General features: G+C 37.3%; 1 protein-coding gene across 2 annotated transcripts in view; it reads left to right on the top strand.

Moving 5' to 3' along the window:
• tcerg1l (transcription elongation regulator 1 like) overlaps positions 1-21,071 on the top strand; it is a 72,441-nt gene that overhangs the window by 39,762 nt on the left and 11,608 nt on the right. For both annotated transcript variants that reach the window (XM_057359433.1, XM_057359434.1), the window contains exons 7-8: positions 17,156-17,281; positions 20,189-20,271. In XM_057359433.1, coding sequence (XP_057215416.1) covers positions 17,156-17,281; positions 20,189-20,271 — 209 coding nt within the window. The remainder of the gene's footprint in view (positions 1-17,155; positions 17,282-20,188; positions 20,272-21,071) is intronic.

The raw sequence follows: 21,071 nt of genomic DNA, 5'->3' as shown, positions 1-21,071 counted from the left end.
GCGCTGTCCATCTGTGATCTGATCACCTGAGATAGATGTTAATAGCAGGTAAACAAGGCGTAAGTGACATCTCGTTCAGCGGCTAACAGAGTTTGTGGGGTATTGTGTATTCTAAGCAGCGACACGCTTGGCAAGCTTTGACTTCAGCACGGTTTGTTTGCTTCTGAAGCTCCGAGCTCTGTTCTGAATCTTAAGATTGTCATGCAACACTCTAAAAGACAGCACACGCACACATTGGGTACAATGATCAATTTTTAATTCAATTTAAATCTTTGAATAATTCACGAATATTTATATTCCTGCTTTCTTCACCACCTTTGGATCTTGTTTTTTTACTAAGCATATGCCGCAAGGCATCATGGGATTGCCCTCCTTATGATGCTACAATGTATTTAAGAGGCAGAATTAACTTGGCTTACATTTTAAAGCAGCATATAATGCCTACACATGCTGTCTAGGTAGGCGGCACAGCAGGTTTTGAGAACAGAGCCCTTGTTGTCAGAATCGTGTATTGCTCTCATTCCACTGGTGCCTCTCCTCCAGACTCCAGCCCTGCACCTGTTCCTCAGGGAACGGAGACAGAAAGAGGTTCTTGCTTCATTTTTAATGAATCCTGCCTCATAGATGAACTCCTGGACTCTCGAGTACTCCCAGCTTCATTCCACAGATATTCCCTCTCTCTCATCCTCACTCTCCAGACTGACTCTTCATCCATATTACGAGACCTCTCGCTATACTGCACACTATTACACTCCTTCTTTCTCAAGCTCATCTGTCCTTTTCTGTCCTCCTCCGCACGTCCTCATGTCACAGTTTTCTCTGATTGATGTTTGTAAAGATCTGTCCTCATATATGGCTTTAAAATGTCTTCTGAAACTAATCTATTCAACTCACCTTCGAGTTGTTGCAAATCTGTATAAATGTCTTTGTTCTGATGAACACAGAGAAAGATATTTGGAAGAATGCTTATAACCAGACAGATTTTGCCCCCATTGACTCCCATAGTAGGAAAAAATACAATGGTAGTCAAAGGTGCCCCAGAACTGTTTGCTGTCCTACATTTTTCAAAATGTCTTCTTTTGTGTTCAACAGAACAAAATAAATGATAAAGTAATTTTTCCTACTAAACAATATCTGTTTGGTTATGAGCATTCTTCCAAATATCTTTCTCTGTGTTCATCAGAACAAAGACATTTATACAGATTTGGAACAACTCGAAGGTGAGTTGAATAGATTAGTTTCAGAAGACATTTTAAAGCCATATATGAGGACAGATCTTTACAAACATCAATCAGAGAAAACTGTGACATGAGGACGTGCGGAGGAGGACAGAAAAGGACAGATGAGCTTGAGAAAGAAGGAGTGTAATAGTGAGCAGAAGCGTCAGGCTGGAGAGTGAGCGGAGTGAGCCGTTGGTTGCAATTCATAACCTCACCACTAGACGCCGCTAAATTTCATACACTGGACTTTCAGAGGTTTTTGTGTTAATATTGTATAGTCTGTTATAGCAACCACCACTTCAAAATAATAAAGAAGAGAGTGCATTTCGTGACGAATGCACAGACCTTCTTTACCTGTATGTTTCTCTGGAAAGTACAAATGTTAAAATGTAACATATTTTGAAAGTTTTCTGTGTGTATTCCTAAAGAAAATCAATTTTGTGAAATCACACTTTTATTCAGAGTGTATTTTTGAACAGGCATGTATTTGTTTCAAAGTCAGAAAGTCAAAATACACCCACAACACTACACCCTATTTGAGAGAAAATAGTAATGTGTACAATTTGCTTGACATTTATGTGAATGAATCTATATTATAGCTAGTGTCTAATTAGCACCTGTCACCGCACACATTATACGCCCACATTTGTTTTATTTTCAATACAAGCTGTGTTTAAAGCCTTCACTCGTCTTTATTTTGAAAAGCAAACGGTCGACTCATTCAGCAAGAAAATCAACTAAAACGTGAAGATATTGATTATTGTACCAGGTGGCTATTTCGACTTGGTACAAAAATGAAAATGTCGGTATGACTATTTCTTCTGCAGAACACAAAAGAAGATATTTTGAAGAATGTTGGGAACCAAACAACACAAAATTTCCAAAATACCTTCTGTTGTGTTCCACAGAAGAAAGAGTTACTGTACATACAGGTTTTCAATGCCATGAGGTTGAATAAATAATAAGAGATTTTTTATTTTTGTGTGAACTGTTCCTCCAATGCTTTAAATACATCCTATAACAAACCAGATAGAAATGTTTGATGCACTTTAGAACTGTGTCTGTATAGTTAAAAAAAGCCCAGAGGTGTTTGAGAGAAGACAGCGAAAGTGGTGGTTAATTTATTGCCTTGTGATATGGATAAAATTTCACTTTCACTCCGGGTCTTAATGCTAAGTGTCGCCCAAGTGTACTTTAAGCGTATTTCTGTCTGTTTTGCCCGTAAGCTCCCTTTGAACCACTAAACCTTCTTGTTCTCACTGTCTGCGTGAGCTCATGAAGAAGTGTCAAGCATGTTAATGGACCCCTGCCGGCAGGCTGTACCATACGACCGGTGCAAAGAAATGAGACGACCTTCAGAGAATTTAAGACTTCAGTCGGAGTCTTTCACCTGACCGTTGGATGACAGAAGCCGGGTGTAAAGCTGCTTTAAAAAATCTTTTTCAGAGTGCACGTGTGGTATTCTCAAAGGGGCATTAATGTGTCAGGCTAAATGGATTTGATCAAAAGGTTTTTAAGATCACGAGAAACATTTCAGTCAAACTTTTGACCGCTAACGTAGAAATGAAACTAGCAAGCGAAACTTCTGCGTTTGTGACAAGTTTTCCCTTTAAAAGGAAGTTTTGTTGTTTTTAACTATATCACCACAGTCTCCATCACAACATTGAATAATTGTTGTTTGTCTCCTGGGGCCATTTTGCAGCATAATTACTAAAATCTTTCAATCTTTCAATGTCTTCTCTACAGGAGTTCCCTTTAAATCGTTGTTTTCTTTCAAATTAAAGTGAAACTTTTAGAGGCCGTGTCAGCGTTCCTGCATCCAGCTGCCTACAGGAGGCAATTAATGGACATATTAGAAAAAGCACTGGCATGTTTATGAATACGACAATCTTGACAGACCGAGTGTAAAAAAAACGTTCAGGGAGGTTAATATTGGATGGATTGGGCTTTATCTGCCCCGCAAAACAGTGAAAGGTGTAAGAAAACAGAATCTGGATGGATCACATACTGTATACCGTTGTTATGTGAAATAGACAACTATTTAGGGCAGGGGAATAGAAATATCTGCCAAACTTGACATCTTTTGAGTTCTCAGTCCGGTTTTATCTCATGCTGTTGTTCTGTTTCCAAACCTATTGAGCTGCCTACGTAGACAGCATTTTGAGGTGCTGACATGAAGGATGTTTCAAGAGATAGATAACATGTATTTGCCAAAGGCAGAATGTCATGTATCCGTCATGGGCAATCCCATAATGCATTGCGATGACCTGATCTTATTATTAGCTGAAGAGCATGCTTTTGTCATACCGCCGAAATCAGTTATGACTCAATGCAAGGTGCTATTTTTGTGGCTTGCACAGTTGCTTTCTACATATCTCGGTTCTAATAAAACCAATTTCTGATTCTGCATTTACCCTAACCTAGATCGATTCACATTTACTTCTAACGTACATGCTGCTTCATACCCACCAGAAAGTATTGATGAAAGGTGTGTGGCTGGTATCTTTTAATACAATAAACATGTCAAACTTCCTGCTGAAAAAAACACACAAAAGAAACCCAATAGAAACCAACACAGAAATTCTAAAAGGTTTGATTACCTTTTCCATTAAAAACATCAAAAATTCCTTTTGTGGTGGTTTTTTGGGGCATTATTTCAATAGGATTACACCCCACCGATAGAATCTAATAATACCAGTAAACACCATTATACTTTCCATTAAAGCAACAACGAGCCGTTTTGGTGTATGGTTACCCCATGTGGTTCATAAGCGCAATTGTCTGATACGTGTGTCATAAATACTGTCGCAAAGTTTCCCCGCTGTCAGCTCAATACACGTGAATTTGTTTACAAAGCTGATGTAACCGGCGTACCCAGATTGTGTAATAACTACACTCAACTCACTGTGAAAACAGCGCATAGCATATAATTATACATAACGATAACATTAGCCTACTCTACTCAACAAAATATTATCTGTCAGTTACCTTACAGTTATAAATTGTGAACCGGTGGTGCGCCAATGAACAACCTGAACACACCCTAATAACAAATAAGCTCAAAAGTACAGGAGTGTAAGAAAAATGTACATATAACACTTACAAATCCAGTAGCAGGACCGCTAGGTTTCCATCAGTTTTACAACCCGTTGCCTCTTTCAGCTCGCGCCACTGAGCCCGTCCGATATTGATTCATGATCGGGCTAGTGTCCGGTCACTCTCTCTCTTTCTTTTCTTCGCTTCCTCCGACAAAACCCTCTTTGTTTTTTTTGCGGGCTCTGCCATGGTGATGGTTTGGAGACTTGCGCTGAACTAGATGGTCTCGTATTATTGTTAGATGTTGGCTAACTTCACCCAGGCTATGAGTAAAACCGCAAAGCAGGTGATGGGTGGGGCTTGGGATCCTACCCGCAAACCAAAGTTACAAGTGTGATTTCAGCCGATAGAGGGCTGCTTAGGTAGAAGCGGCAGTAAACTTCATCCAGTTAAGAGTTGTCCTACCACTAAAATAATTTTAGAGAGATTATTTTAAGGTCGAAAAACGTCTCGTTGTTGCTTTAAAACCAATGCAATTCCCTTTATAACCAGTAAATCCATTACATTTTCTATTACGTTTTGGGCAGGTTTTTTTTGGCAGTATTAAAAGTGGTATTTTAAGTATTTTGAAGTATTCTGCACTGCATTTAAGCACGGGAGGGAGGTATCCAAGTATACAAAGTATTAGTTATAAAAGTTACCAGATCTGAATACCAATAATACAGACCAGAATAATTGCTTAAGTAATTATTTTGATTTTTAGATGGAATATTGTTGAGCTTTACGCATCCCTGTCCAAAATTCTATTGAAAATGTAATATATTAAATCTATAGATTTAATGGTTATTATGGGAATTGTATTGGTTTTAATAAACACTATAATGGTGTCTACTGGTATGTGATGGATTCTATTTGTGGGGTGTTATCTGGCAGAGTAATCCTATTGAAATAATGCCCAAAACATACAGAAAAAATAATTTTGTAAGGGTTTTAAAGGAAAAAAACTAATGGTGTATAATGGTATTTTAATGAAAATTATTTCTATCTTGGTTTCTATTGGGTTTCTATTGTTTTTTTTCAGCAGGCATGTGAAAGATATGTATTTGAAATCAGCGTTGTGTTTCGTGTTCTTGACTTACCACATTTTTAAAGACATTTATTCAAACTAAAATGTATGTATTTATTTGATTTTTGTCTTTTTTTATCTTTTTTTGTCTTATGAACTAGAAATATGAACTATTTGATGGCACTCACCGGTAAAATATGAACAAACCGCTCAAAAGTTTAATCTAAAAATGTCCATATTTGACCCAACTATGGGTTAAAATAACCAACCATAGTTTAATATTAACCCAGCGATTGGGTTTGTCCATATTTCGCTCAACCATGTGTTAAAACATCTCAGCATCTTTAGAATACAACAAATCATAGTTCACGTTGAATCCTATTCTTTATTATTTTAAAACAGGACAGTCTTTCAATAAATTTAGTTTTGAAAGGAAAAGTCGCATCAAACGTCTTCAAGGTGCTTTTAAATATTTGATGGTATTCTGTTTCTGCTTGAAAAGCATCAGGTAAGCACGTTTCCTTCAGATCTGAGAAACACTATAGCTGGATTAGATGAAGAGTGCGCTGGTGTTGCAAATATCTCTCACACTGGCAGTACGACACTTGTACACATGAAAGGAAGATGTTTGTTTTCCCAACATGTCAGTCTTACAAAGCGTTACATCATGAAAGTGCGATCTCAGTCTCTTTGATTTAATTTCCACTCATCTGAGAAGTGAGGGTCTGTCTCTGACTTTGATTCCACTTAATTTGAGTAGGAAAAGTGTTTTAGGACAAGGCCAGCGTTCCAGGCATTACCGTCAGCGCTGACTCAGTAGTTTGAGTTTTCATCATGGCCAAGTCTTTTTAAATTCAAAACTAATCCGAGGTGTCTCAAGGCATCAGCTGCTGGGTAATGCAACAAAGACACATTGTGTTCAAAAGTGGCACTCACCGATTTTTGTGTCGAGATGTCATGCTCACGTTGTGTTTGAAGATGAACTACTCCGATGTTCTGTCTCTCCCGTAGAGTTTACATCGAATTCTTCTCTTAGTGTTCATATTTCACCTTCTGTAAAGATCTACCATCAGTTCGAGTGTGAACTGACCAATCTGAACATGCTGAAAACAGTCAGTGACTTAATAGGGAGCGTACTCATGTGAGAAAGGGAAGGAAACATCTCTGGTATATAACATTGGATTTTGATGTACCTGGCTGCCTTTCAAAAGTCATCTTTCAAATAACCCTTGTGTTTAAGTGAATGGTTCAAGTATATTTTTAAGTATATTTTATGTAGTATATGAATGCATACTAGTGTCATGTACTAGTAGTATACACGTGAGTGCACTATTTCAGTATTACCTTTTTTCTTTGATAAAAGTACACTTCTAAGTATATTTTAAGTATAAGAGTAATTAACTTTAAGTACACAACTAGATTACAACTATAATTTTCATTTGTACGGCAAGTGTAGTTTACTAGTTCAATACTTGTGTTCAATTTTTGTAGCACAGTTTGTAGTTAAAAATATACCTTTATGTATACTTTAATAGTTGAGTAGGTTTTATACTTAAAGTATACAGTACTTATATGTTTTCTTTGAGTGGACTTAAACACTATGCACAGTTTACTATTTGTATTTGGTTTGCACTTTAAGTATACTACTAGTGTTCCTATTTTGGTGTTAATTTCTATACTTCCAATCTGTACTTTAAGTAGACATATATACTGTATATATACTTTGATTTTACCATCAGCATAAGTCTAGTATATCTAAATGTAACTTTAAGTGCATAAAATGCAAACTTGAAGTATACTTTCCCATTTTTAACCTAAAAGAAGTATACTTGAAGCCCACTTGAATACAATTAATTTAGTAAGGGAAGAGATATCTCCAACAATTTACCCTTTGTGAAACAATATTTTTATGTGAATCTCATATAAAGTCCTGCTACTTTCCAAGAGTTAGCTAGAGCAGACAATAAAGAAAATATGGAGGAAAAACAGCACATGCGCCGAGCCAGACGGACCCCGCCAAATTTATGCTACTAGGGCCGGGCTTCGAGACAGTTTTCAAATCATAGTTCAAACGTGGGTAGGCATTGGGCATTTTTTCATGGTGCCATGCCCAATGGCCATTGTTCCCACTCCCCCACATGGCAGTATCTCTTTACTACCCGGACCAGAGCACATATACATTATTATGATGAGACATAATAATGTAGACGACAGAGTAATGTTGTCAGTTTGTGATTTATGTTTTCAATTTTATCCGCGCGTTGCGCAGACCCATGTCCTTATGATTTCAAAGTAACATGAGAGCAATTAACGAAAGACGCTTTCTCCTGCAGTACATGGCGATGGGTCTGTGCAGCACTGCTTGATGTCCAACAAACCAAATATTTTGACCAGTTTGGGACGTGGTGACATAAGGCAGCATATAATCGTGTCGCGAATATTCGTACGCTATAAAGTTTGTTTCTAAGGGTGACGGCCGAAGCTATAGGAGGAATTTAAGCAGACTCATGCATTCTAATCCGAACTCTGGCATGGTTGGCAATCAAACTGCGTTCTGTGTCTGAGCAACAAACAAACAAAAATACTCATTTAATAACATTTTTCTAAACTAGCGTAATAAAGAAACAAAATATAATTTACCATTAAAAACCAAACTAAACTATTTTAATGGCTGCAACAGTTTCAATAGTCTCATTCACATCATGAGTTCAAATCCACGCTCCAGCGCAGTGGGCCATCAAACTATGCGTTCAGCACAAACAAAAAATAATCCAAATTTTTTTATACATTAATTTAATAAAGAAATGAAACGAATTATGAATAATTTGCTATTAAAACAAAACTGAACTATTTTAATGGCTGCAACAGCCTGTGTCATGCGGAGGTACAAAAAGAAAACAGGCTTCAGTCGGACTCGGGGTGAGAATTCTGACAAGCTGTCGGACAAGGGCAGGGCTAGAGCCTGAGTGTCTCGGGCCAGGGCCGGGCTAGAGCCTAAATTTGAGGCCCGTGCAGGGCTATAAAGTCTTTGAGATCATTTAAAAGTTACAAACAGCTGTGTGTTGGTGTACTTGTGTAATTTCCGGCCATACATATTTGTAATAGTTTGATTTATCTGGAATGTAGATCTCTGAGGAGAAAGATTGAGCAGATCTGTCTAAAGATCTTAGGTGACCTTTAAAAGCACAAGGTGTTCTCCACAGATGGAAAATGGCTGGCATGTAGTATAATTGACTTGCTTTGCTCTTGTAATCTCTATTGACACAGTATTTTCAGGGGGCCGGAGTACATTCCACGTTATCTACATCTCTAATTAGGTTCATATTCATTTGAAAGACAAACAGAACAAGGCACACAGACTGAAGTCAAAGCACACGGCCAGAATGAAAGAAAGGACCATGTGTGCAGCGTGCAGTATAAGAAGCATCTACATGAAGGTCTGTGATGTGTTGATCATGGATGACTTTAGTTGTGTTTGTTCTATAATGGGTGACAAACAAACCTGGAATTAAATTCAAGTGCTTTCCTGTGGCTCAGTGGTTAGAGCATTGTACTAGCAATGCCAAGGTTGTGGGTCCGATCCCAGGGGATTGCACATACTCAGATACAATGTATAGTATAATGCAATGTAAGTCGCTTTGGATAAAAGCATCTGCCAAATGCATAAATGTAAGTGAAAATGTCCAGACGTTCATACATTCTGTCATTTTTGCATAATGAAAACATGCATTCGGTTTGACTGTATATACAGTGTTTGGGATTTTAGGGTGTAATATGTATTGACTTGCCACCTCTCTGACCGGCGGTTTGATGTTCCTGCTGGATACATTGACTGTTTTCACCAAGACAGAAGAGGTTTTGAAGATTTGTCTGTAAAGTTTATCGCCCATTATTGGTCCATAGGTGAAGTGTTCTGGTCACTCTCCCAACTTAAGAATCAAACAGCAGTTATTGATTTGTTTTTCTGTAGACTTTGATGTCCGATACGCTGCCCTTATTTTTACTGCACAGTCCTAAAAAGTCGATTTTTCTCTTGTACTTTTTCACACATAAGCTTAATGTATCTGAGCATGGAGTTGTTAGAGGTCAGCACTCTTGTTTGACAGTAACCCAGTTAATGTATCTGAGCATGGAGATATTGGAGATCTGCCCAGATTTCTCAGTTGTGTTTCAAGTATTATCTTGATCGCAGATGTTTCGACTAAAATTGTTTAGGAGAAAAAAATAGAAACAAATGAGACAATTGTTAAAATCCATAGAGTATTGAGATGTAAAACAATCTGGATGTGGGTAAATTTGATGAGAAATGATTGAGTTCATATTGTGAATATTGACTTTTAATTGCAAACTTGACAAATCTGGCCGCATTTACACCGCATGTATCAAGTGACCCAATTCCGATTTTTTCCTCCAATGTGGCACAGATCGGATATGACGCATGATCATACAATAGATCACAATAGATCTTATTTAGCCCTATTTGGCTAAATATAAAAGGAAAGCAGCAATAAAAGCAAACCGCGCTATTGAGCCACCTAAAAACACTGCAAGGGAAATTCCGTCACCTTGACAGCCCTACATTCACGATTACAAAATCTGCACATGACATGACATGACATTATCAAGTGTCTTTATGTGTGAAGGCACACTGGGGGACAAATCCTGGGACACATTATGCGTTCATTTTCCGAGATCTCTGTATGAAAAGGCTATTCAATTTAAAAAAATCGGATATAGTCACAAAAACGGAATTGAGCATCAAGAACTGCAGTGTAAATGCGGCCTCTGAGACATGGTTGAGATCTCTTCTGAAACTATCATGGAGACATATGTGAGATGTGTGAATGAAGTAACCTGTGAGCTAAAATGCAAACGTTTCGGCCTTCAAACTTGATGTCCAATCGGACTAAATCCCGTCCCTCACTTTCTCTGTGCCTGTACGAGTCAGCCGCTCTGTGTAATTCCCAAATGAATCTCACGCATTGGAGGTCTTTTGTTTACCTGCTCTTTAGATGGATCTGTTGAGGGGGATTAGTAAATCCTGGGGTGGCAGCCCTGGCACGGCAAGCCTGATTGGCATCCCACAATGCACTGCTGAGGCGTGACATCCTTCCAAAGCAAAGAACGGCAAACACGTTTCACAAAGCATCTAGAGCATTTATGTGCGAAACTTTGAGGGCTTGCCATTCTGTAGTTGTATGAAACAGCGTTTCAATCAATTTTCCCAAATATAGGAATAAGTCTGATTAAAGTGCCACTTGTAGGGGAACAGAGAGATGCTTTTTACAGTACTGTAAGTGCTGCCATGCAGAGAACTTGTAAAATTACGTTCTCATGTCGATATGACGGCAAAATTACAAACCGAAATTCATCTTCAAACTTTAGAAGAGGACCATCGTCGTATGACAGCCTAAACACTCGCTCCGGGTTGCTATTACAAACATGGCATCTTTAAAAACACAGGTTGAAAACATACTGTAGGTTGCTTTTTCACACCGCATTTGAGTCTCAGATAGCTGAAGAAGAGCACACATCTAAAGCAAAGCATCCTTCAGATATCGTGTATCAATTTCACGCTTATTATAACCGAGATTAGTTTAGGCACCAATAATGAATGCAATAATACTTCACGGCGAGCTCCATTATCCAATCAAAGCCTCCCGTTTTGATAAGTGGGTTCAAACCCAGATAACTCTTTAAACTCAAACACACATTGGGCGTTTCATAATTATTCCCAAAATTAATTAAGAAAGAGTTTTAAGTACAGCTTTTAACGTTCAGTTCATCTCTCCCGAAACTCGCCACTTCATTCCGCTCACAAGAGGGAGTTCCACAACAAAAAGAAGCGTTGGAGTGAAAGGCAACAGACTGCTTCACAAGGCCAGCAGGCGTCTCTGGAGTTAAAACACTTGTGTTTCTTGGCAGATGCATCGTACGTCTCCGCTCATTGATTCTGATGTGCCGTGGGACTGAACTGGGTCACTTTTTATTCCTTTGTTTCTTTGATTCCAGTTTTGGCAGGATGAGGTTTGAAATGGAAGGGTGAAGCATCCCATGCAGAGACTCGGTGAGTTTGTCATAAATAAAACGAGTCTGGATTATCAAGCAATTACGGAAAGATGCCGCAGAGTTTTGAAGCCGTAAATGTAATTATCTCGCAGCGTGTGATATTGTTGTGCTTTGTTTGTAAATAAAAGCAAGCTTGTTCTTTCCTAGCGTTGGGTTTTACAAGGCTACAGGCAGAAAGGCGATCTGTGCTATGATGTAAATAGAGTTTATGGATGTGCGACATCAATATTAAAACTCGAAATGCACCATTAAAGGATGAAGAAGGGCTTTTGGGTGCGGTATGCTTTATTATTGTCTTGATGTTGAGTTCAAATGAGAGTAATAAGGTTGTGTCATGGATTTTCAATTTTGGTCTCCAACAACCATGATTAAACAATTATTGCATTCTGTCATTCAAGGATTATATCATTTTTATTGTTTTATATTATTTATTGGAATAGAAGCATTCATATTTTATTTGATCTATTTTTTTTTTATTTTGAATTTGTTATAATAGGAATAGTTCACCCAAAAATGGTCCCCACTTGAAAATAGTCATTTTTATTCCTACTATGGAAAGTCAACGTGGACCATTTTTGGGGTGAAATGTTCCTTAAAGTTGATTCCAGTGTTAAATTGACATGTTGTTTATTAAAAAATATCTATTTATTGACTTTGTTTTCAAAGTCAATGACTAATTGTGTTAAATAATTGTGATTTCAACCAATATTTCTTGTCATAATCGTGCAGCCCTAAAGAGTAACTGAGATCTTTTTGAGTAAAGTATGAAACATTAAAACCAGTAAGGGATTTGCTTTTGACATGACATACATTTGACTTTTTTTTCTACTTGTTATACACATTCGCACTAGTTGTACGCAGCCCAGTTGCAAATACATTTGCAAAGCAAATCTACAATTTTCATTATGCCAATAAAACACACTTAAATTGAAATGAAATTAAAATTGGATTCTCAGCAGGGAGTTCATTTCCCCATGCATTAAACCCTTAGCCGGTTTTGCCTAAGGTGTTTTACATATAGCGTGTCTCTTCTTTAACTCATTTAAATTCGCAAATTGTGAAATGTATTTCTCCAGGAAAAGTGTTAGTTCTAGATGAACTCGAAAGCAACTTTTGTCTACATCAGCTGCCTCTCCGATTGTTTTTCTAAATGTTCTCATGCGCACACGGTGCTCAGATTTGCAATCATGTCAAATGATCAAATGAAGTACTAAATGAAATACCTATGCTGCTATCTCTGTCTCTTTGGAAAAAAAACTTTTGTCATTTTAGAAGAAACATCTGAAGTGATTCCTCAATACAGTTTGCTCATTCTTCATTGTCTTTTCAGAGCTGCATGCTGTTCAGAATCTATATTCCTTTTTTTAAAGGGCTGTTGATGTGATAAAAGGTCTGTAAAAATTGACACACTTTCTAGCTCTCCCTGAATATAATCTAAAGCTAGTGAAGCATGTCTGATGGAGGAGGCCAGCGGATCGGCTCATCGGTCTGCAGTCATAACCCCATGTCTCCGATGACTATACAGTCTCATTCATAATGAAGACGCTGTTCTGTTTCCTCACATAAATAAACAGTGATTATTTTCTTGGTCACATGGGCATGACAGGAACTGAAATTGATACAAATTAGTAGGATGCACAAGCGGGTGTGTCGCAAATGACATTGAGCTTTATGACAAATGCATGCAGAGGCTGTTTTCAGCTCGACTCTTCTAGAGCTTTTAAATGGGATGGAATGTGATTAGTTCACACGTCTGGAAGCTGTTGTCACCACAGACCTCAGCGTGTAGCGGCGGTAAGTACAGGTATTCTGATAGGTGCTGTGAACGATTCCCCAAATAACAGCGTTCACTTGGAAAGCATTTGCCATATTCAAAATGCGTTTCACATGAAAGCTGCTATTTTGGCATTCACAGCATGTTTGCGGCTGCCTGTACTCGAAGGAAACTTTACTAAAAATGTAATTTCTATGTTTTTGAGCCCAGATAGTTGATATAAAGGGGGCAATTTCCTCTTGTTAAAGAAACCCGCAAAATGTACTTTTATTTTGCTTCTTTGCCTTGGCTATAGATTATTAAATTAAACCATCTGAATAGACCAATGTTTTTGAGGGGAATAAAGGCAGAGCTGAAATTAAGTTTCAGCCAAAAGAATTAAAGAAATTGATTTAAAAAAACACTCAGTATAGAGCTAAAGTTGTGCAGCTTTAGGATTAAACTTTATAATGGAACCGTGGACTGATAAGCATATTACGTGTACTAATAGTATTCTAATATTTCAACATTATTACTTTCAACCGTTTTTGTTTATACTGCAGGTAAATTATAGTTACATAAATAGCAAAGAAAAAATAATTGACAAAAATCTATATATACTTGTTTGTGAAGTATACTTGTAAGTTTTCTTTATGTAAACTTACAGTAACATATTTATTACTATTTATTTTACTAGATTTATAAGTAGATTTGAAGTCAATTTCTATGATCACTCTGGACAAAGAAGATCAGGTTCAGTTCTACTACAGGTAGCTTGAACATGTACGTTTATAAGAAAGTAAAACTATGTAAAAAGTATTTAATAGGCCATTTAAGTATACTTAGAATACGCCATTATAGTAAAGACCACTACACTTAACAACTTAAGTATCGACGGTTTCATCGGACACACGCACCTGGCCAGAAGTTAACTTCCGTCCTGTGTTTGATTATAATATAACAATTGTATTTTACATTTCATTTATATTACATTTTAGTGTATATTAATTGTATTACATGAAATTAAAACTACTCAACGGTTATTTATTTATTGCGGAGGAGTTAAGTTTGGGCCACATAACGTTTGTATATGTTGATGGCGCTGAAACAGAATTTTTATTTCTGTACTTCTGAGAACTTTGTGAACTAGACTGAAAGCATACTTATTTAGCTCAAAATAAGTACACTGGTAGCACGCTTGAATAAACTTGTTCTGGGTTTTTTTGTATAACAAACTGTCTGCCTTCGAATAATAGATGGCGAACACCAGGATGCTCGTTTTTCGACCTCTCAGTTGAACCTGAAACGTTCAGTGCACATCATGTTGGCTATAAAGGTCTCAGTCTGTCATCCACAGCAGCCGTTCGTCATGTGTAGGTCATTCCAAAAGCTTTCACTGTCTCTGTTTGATGCCTTTATAACAACAGATTATAGATAATGTCCTCTTGTCTCCAGCCTGCCAGTCCTGACATCAAAGCGCATCAAACTCTTAACCTTCCCTTGAGTCATTTCTGTGCATTGACCCCGTTTTACCCGGCTCAGGGAGAAGACAGTTTACGCAGGATGTGCCACAAAGCAAATTTGGTTTGTTTTTTGTACTCTGAACTGGGAATTGTTTTATTTTTGAGCCTGCAAACTTTAAATATGTCACAAACGCATTCTTATCAAGTAATTTCGTAGTTAAAATAAAAAAGATGTTATCACCGGCTAATGAAAACACATGCGATATTAACTCCAACATGTTTTAGGGCAACTAATTTCATGCCTGCTAACAGCGACATGTAGACGACACTTCCACTGTTGATTTAGGGAGCTTGAATCCTCTTATCTGCTTTATGATCTTACGCTTTTAATTATTAAATGACTGAGCTGAAAGACGGACCCTTTAATGGAGGCATGCATGCCTGTAGTCATTAAAACATCTTTTATACACAACACAAGCAGCTAATTCAATATGGATGAGAGACACATGAGAGACTCTTTTTGAAGGCTGATGAAAAACCACAGGCCAGACGCAACTTTGTGTGTAATAAATGAAAGCTAATGTACAAAGCAGACATGGTAAAGTGTGTTAATGATCTATAGCGGCCCAGGGTTATCAATACACCATATTTGTGTGTCTGTGTGTGTGTGTCTTTCAGATCTGAAAGCAATAGGAACAGCCATACTGTTTTGTTTTAGCGAACAGATGCAAATCTTCAGTTCACGCGCCATTAAATGTTTTAATGAGCAGATCTCATAATCTCCCTCTTCATTTAACTCCCATAATGCATAATTCATCTCAAAAATAAACAGATAGCAAATGACGATGACTGATGTTTATCCTCCACGATGTTGATCAATTTGCCTTGTGGGTGGAGCTTCTTGTAGTTTTTGTGGTTCTAGAATAGACGGTTTCATCGGACGCACGCGCCTGGCCCTTCCGGTCTGTGTTTGGTTACAATATAACAATTTATTTGATATTTTATTGTATATTAATTGTATTAAATTACACTAAAACAATACTCAACAGTCGTTGATTCTTTGCGGAGGCCTACCGGAAGTTAAGTTTGCCCACTTTTGCCTCGCTATCGCCATCTCTGCTTGAAACGTAAAATTGCAGGTTACTATACTTCGTAATCTTGACATGGGTCGACGTCAAACGAAGTCAAACTTACATTTGTGAAATAATGCTCAACCCATAAATCATTATTGTAAGAGTTTGGACAGATTTCTTATGCACTTGCTCAATAACAAATTTCATTTATTTTGAACCAAAAAATGACAGATCGCAGCTTTCTGGTGATGAGGACAAGCCGATCACTTTATATGCTATATTTGTCTGTATAGAAAAAAAGTCTGTATATACACTGTAGAAAGACATTTAAATGATATAACAGTTTATGAATGCGCTATGAATAACAGTTTACCGTTTGAATGGTTCATTTATTTTCCGAGATATTCATTAAAGGCAGCAGATTACAGAAAGCAAAAGCTGAAATAAAGCGTAGCATCTGCTTCCCGTGCCAGTGGAAATGGCACATACATATTCAACCTGACAATCCGTCAACCCGTCTGGATTTCAGCTATGCCCGGCCCACGGCTAAAGCCAAATGTAATTAACCTTTATGAACAAGCCGAGTCTGTCGAGCACAATTCGGACAGACGCTACTAAATTAAAGGTTAAATATGGCTCGTGTTGATGAGAATGAGCTTCCAGCTTCTTTCAACGTTTGACTTGTCAGAAGAACTTTTGAATGAAGCTTTGATAAGTTGAGCGTGTGAAATGAAACGCTTTTTGCCTCGCGGTGATAAAAGCTAAGTTTGTGAAGCCATGCTGTGATGCTTTTCACTTTTGAAGCTGATATGCATCTTAGGACTGATACAGTTTTATACATGTTTGCTTTGGTTTGTGGTTTAAAGGGATAGTTCACCCCAAAATAAAGATTCTCATCAGTTATTCGTCCTCATGTCAGTGCTGTGTTTTTTCTTTTTCTGCAGAACGCAAAAAAAAGGTATTTTGAAGAAAGTTGATAACCAAACAACACGAACGCCCATTGACTTCCATTGTATGGACACAAAACCACTGAAACATTTCTTAAAATATCTTCTTTTGTGTTGCAAGGAAAAATAGAGTCACGAGGGTGAATAAACAATGACATTCAATTCAATTCAATTTATTTATATAGCGCTTTTCACAATGTGCATTGTTCCAAAGCAGCTTTACAGGAGGAAGACAACAGAGGAACAACCAGGGAAAAATAGTAATGGCCTAATGTAACTTTATTCCTCTGTTGTCCGGCATCGACCACAAAACAAGACCAAACCAGACCCACACAGCCCCATCAAATGAAACCCCCAAACCACAACCAACATCATGTGACATGATTTTTATTTTTGTGTGAACTGTCCCTTTAAGTGTTTAAGTATGTTTTTGGGTCACGGCACATTGATGGTCTTGTTCTGCAAGGTAGGAATGACCCAGTTCATGTTTAGTAAAACAGATTTGCGTGTTCTCTTTGTGTCATGCAGGTACACGCAGCAGCTGGGAGGGTTTGCTGGGACCCGTCCTGCCCTCACACATTACCGCGGTAACATCGCTCACTGCTCCTGGAGTAACACTGCTTACTGGAAACTGGAAAGAGCAAAGACGAGCAGGTGTGTTTATACACAATATAAAACCACACTTAAACCGCAATGTCACAACGCATTTAGCATGACAAACAGTGAGAGGTTGTAATATGGTAGTTTGAGATTTCTTTTCCAAGCACAGTCACAAAGCATCCGTTATATATCACTTTGAGTGTCATCTTTCCTTATATAAATGATTTTTTATTTAGATTTGGTTGGAAAGAAGATAACCTCTGCCTTAAAATGTTCTGACTAGTTTTGTTATCGTTATTATTTGTCTGCTCTCTCTCTAAAATGGTTTTCTAAGTCTCTAACTGCATCGATTTGTGGATTTTTTTTTGACAACTTTATTGCAAAGTTTCTACCCTGCAGGCAATTCTTAAGGCTACTTTTCTTTCTTTCTTTTTTTACACTGTCGCCCTTTCACTTTTATTATTTTTTTGGTACGCACAGAAAAGGATGATAATTGGTATTGCTTTTCCTATCATCGTGTGATTCATTACACCATTCCAAATTTAAGTTTAATCATCACTTCTAGATGTATTGTGGTCATTCCAGTCCAGTGTCTGTTGAATTTCAACAAAATCAAACCTCAGGAGTGACATACAGTCATCCAACAGCAACATGAAAGACTGACAGCATGACAAGACACATGAAACTGTGATAAAAATCCAGGTTATAACATTAAAAAATAATCTTTGGACTTTTCCTAAATACATAAATATTACTGTTGTATTGCTTAGAAGTGAATATGAACAGAGCATCTTTTCTGTTGTTTTGACCTGTTTCTTCAGTTTTCATTTTCTGCAAATAAGTGCAAATATAAACAACATTTTTATTAGAAATTTGGGAGAAATATTGTTAGTAGTTCACAGGATGAAACAAAGATGAACAGTAATACCTATAAATAGTAAATTCAGAAAAACGTTTTTGAAATGGTCATATATACATATACATGTACTGTACATATTTAATTATTTATTATTTATTTAATTATTATTATTAAAAATGTATTTAAGCAAATATTTGTTACACACTATTATGTTTGTTTTTGTGTTTACATACAGTATACAGTACATATAAATACACACGGACACACACACACATTATATAAATCGATTAATCGTGACAGCCCTTGTGAACTGTGGTACAATGATTGTTTGAATTAATATCACATGTAACCTTATGTCACTTTGGTGTTGCCACTGTTTTTACTTTATTTTGGGCCTCATTTAACCTTGGTAAACGGTTCACTTCTGTTGTGGTCACAAAGCACAGCTTCTTTTGACTCGCAAGCTAACAACTTCAAAGCTGACTTGAATTCATTTAGTATTTTTCTTTCACCGCAGTTCTGCATTTTTTGTCACGGAGCACGTTTATCGTGACTTAAACAGCTTGACACAAGCAGTCAGTAGCCACACAAACATTCTTCTCCATTGTTTGGTGTGAATGTAAGACCTAGAGTGGCCGCACGCCACGCGAGCTTCTCTTCTGACAGAAACAGATAAATGAGCGGCGTCGGCGTGCATGAGAGGTTCCCCGTCATCGCTTCCAGCGTCGAGATGATAACTGATATAAATCAAACAGAATCTTCATTCGGCCTTTATTGCAAAGCAGTTGCTTGTTGTAAAGAGTTGCTATGGGGCCAGAAGAGTTTCATGCAAATTTAATCGGGATATGTCAGCTTTGAATGCTTTATAAAACAAGCCGTTTCAGATTCACGCTGGCCCTCTTGTATTTGGCCACCGTGATCACCAAAAACCTGGAATTTTTTAAGTGTGATTTCCAAGCCAACGGAGTCATGGATCAGTGGCGTGACTTTGTTTTGAAAAGTGGTGGGGACAGAGATGACAAAAACAATACTTCCCACAAGCATTTCTTCATTTCCTCCAAAAAGTGGTGGGGACATGACCCACACGCAAATAACGCCAATGGAAAATTGATGGACATTTTTAGAGTAAATGTTTGTTTTGTAGTTTTGTACTGATTTCGAATATGTACTATATAATCCTTGTTGAGTTTGTGTAAAGTCAAACTTGCTTCAATATGTGACTTTTATTCGAGTTTAATTTGATTCAGGACCAAAGATCAAGCAGCACATTTTGATTTCCACTTTATTCTTGCTCATTTCACAGCTTTCCAGCGAGATAAAGTAAAAATGATTTTAGGCCAGACTCTGCTCGAGTGCGTCCAAAACTAAGTGAATGACAATGTTGTTTATAATGCTTTGAACCATCACTGACAGTCACAGTGGGTTTCTTCCTATTGATTTTGTCTGCCAGGCGTTTGGTGGCTTTTGGAGTCGTGATTTATTCTGATCAATTTCTGTTCAAAATCTTCTGAAATCTCTTTTCAGAACTTTCAAAATGTTGCTTGGAAAATGAAATATTATTTGTATGCCTTATTGACTTACTGAACACTCAGTTAAACGCGGCATACTACGTACTCAGTTTTATTACTTGATACTGTAAATGTATATTATATTATATTGGATCTCTAGCATCAATACAATATTATACTGTGTACATACAGTGCTCCACATTTGAACGTTTTAGATAAAACATCTAAACAAGTAAATCGATTCATTAACTCACATGAATAATCTTTAATTGCACATATAATGTATATATATATATTCATTCACTGTATGTAAATGAAGTCACCCATCTTTGCCGGATCATTGATCTGCTTAAAATGGTTTCATTATAAACTGATGTGCTGTGTTTTCACTTCAGGAATCCATTAATGAAATTGAATAGCATAACCATTTCATTAGCAGAAGGAGTAAATGTTTAAAGGTTTAATTATAATTCCTGACACACATTAAAGGGATTGTCTTTTACAATATTTACTAATGATGAGCTACTAAAGACAATGTGGATTTAAGAAGACGACATCTGCGGAATATTGAGCATCTGTCCTACTCATTGTCAGATAAGATAGTGGAACTGAAGAAGACGCCCTGCACAGACGCCCTAGTGCTCCACCCAGATCCAAACCCACGGACTAAACCTGAGGTTTGTCATTCATTCTTTTTTATTTTTGATACTTAAACCCATGTTATAGGCAACATCAACATAATGGGCATCACTTGTCAGTTCATTTGTTTCCAGACCTTTGGTCCGAACGAAATTCATCTCAAGTTTTCTTAGAGGGTGAAATTAAACTGATTTGTGGAAAAGGTCAAACTGCGGCAAAATCAAATTTGGAGTCCAATTAAGATGGAGTTTATAATGGCTTTTGTTAGAGTGCGGTGTACCGCTGTGCCCACACAGGTAATGGCTTTTAAAAACTTTTCAGCCGGATTAATTAGAGAAATTTACCCAGAATGATAATTCATTTGACCGTGAAGACTGAGCGAGGCTCCAGGCCAACAGAATGTGGAGAGTTAGTAATCTCCATCAGTTGGTCATGTAGGAACTGGGTAATTGGTCTTATTCTGAGTGTGTGTTTAGTGCTGAACACATCTAGATCAGTTGATAATCTACTATGTTTTATTATGTGACCTGTAACCTGTGTTAGATTATTGAAGTTTAGGCAGTATACCCACATGATAAAATACTGTTTGGTATTTATAGTAAACTGTGGTCAACTGCAGTATATACAGTACTGTAGGCATTACTGTGCCTTGTTAATGTATACCATAGTATTCTGTAGTGTTAACTATAGGGATAAATACAGTACTAAACACTGAAGTACACTTTGTTCATGTCTGTATATTACAATATACTATAGTATTAACTGTAATGAAATGATAAACTGCAGTAAATACTGTGGTGCACTTTAGTATTTACTATAGTAAACTGTAGTAAAAGTT

Source organism: Triplophysa rosa, linkage group LG18 (genome assembly GCF_024868665.1).
Source record: "Triplophysa rosa linkage group LG18, Trosa_1v2, whole genome shotgun sequence".
NCBI classification, from domain to species: Eukaryota; Metazoa; Chordata; class Actinopteri; order Cypriniformes; family Nemacheilidae; genus Triplophysa; species Triplophysa rosa.
This window is presented reverse-complemented; position numbering and strand designations above follow the sequence as displayed.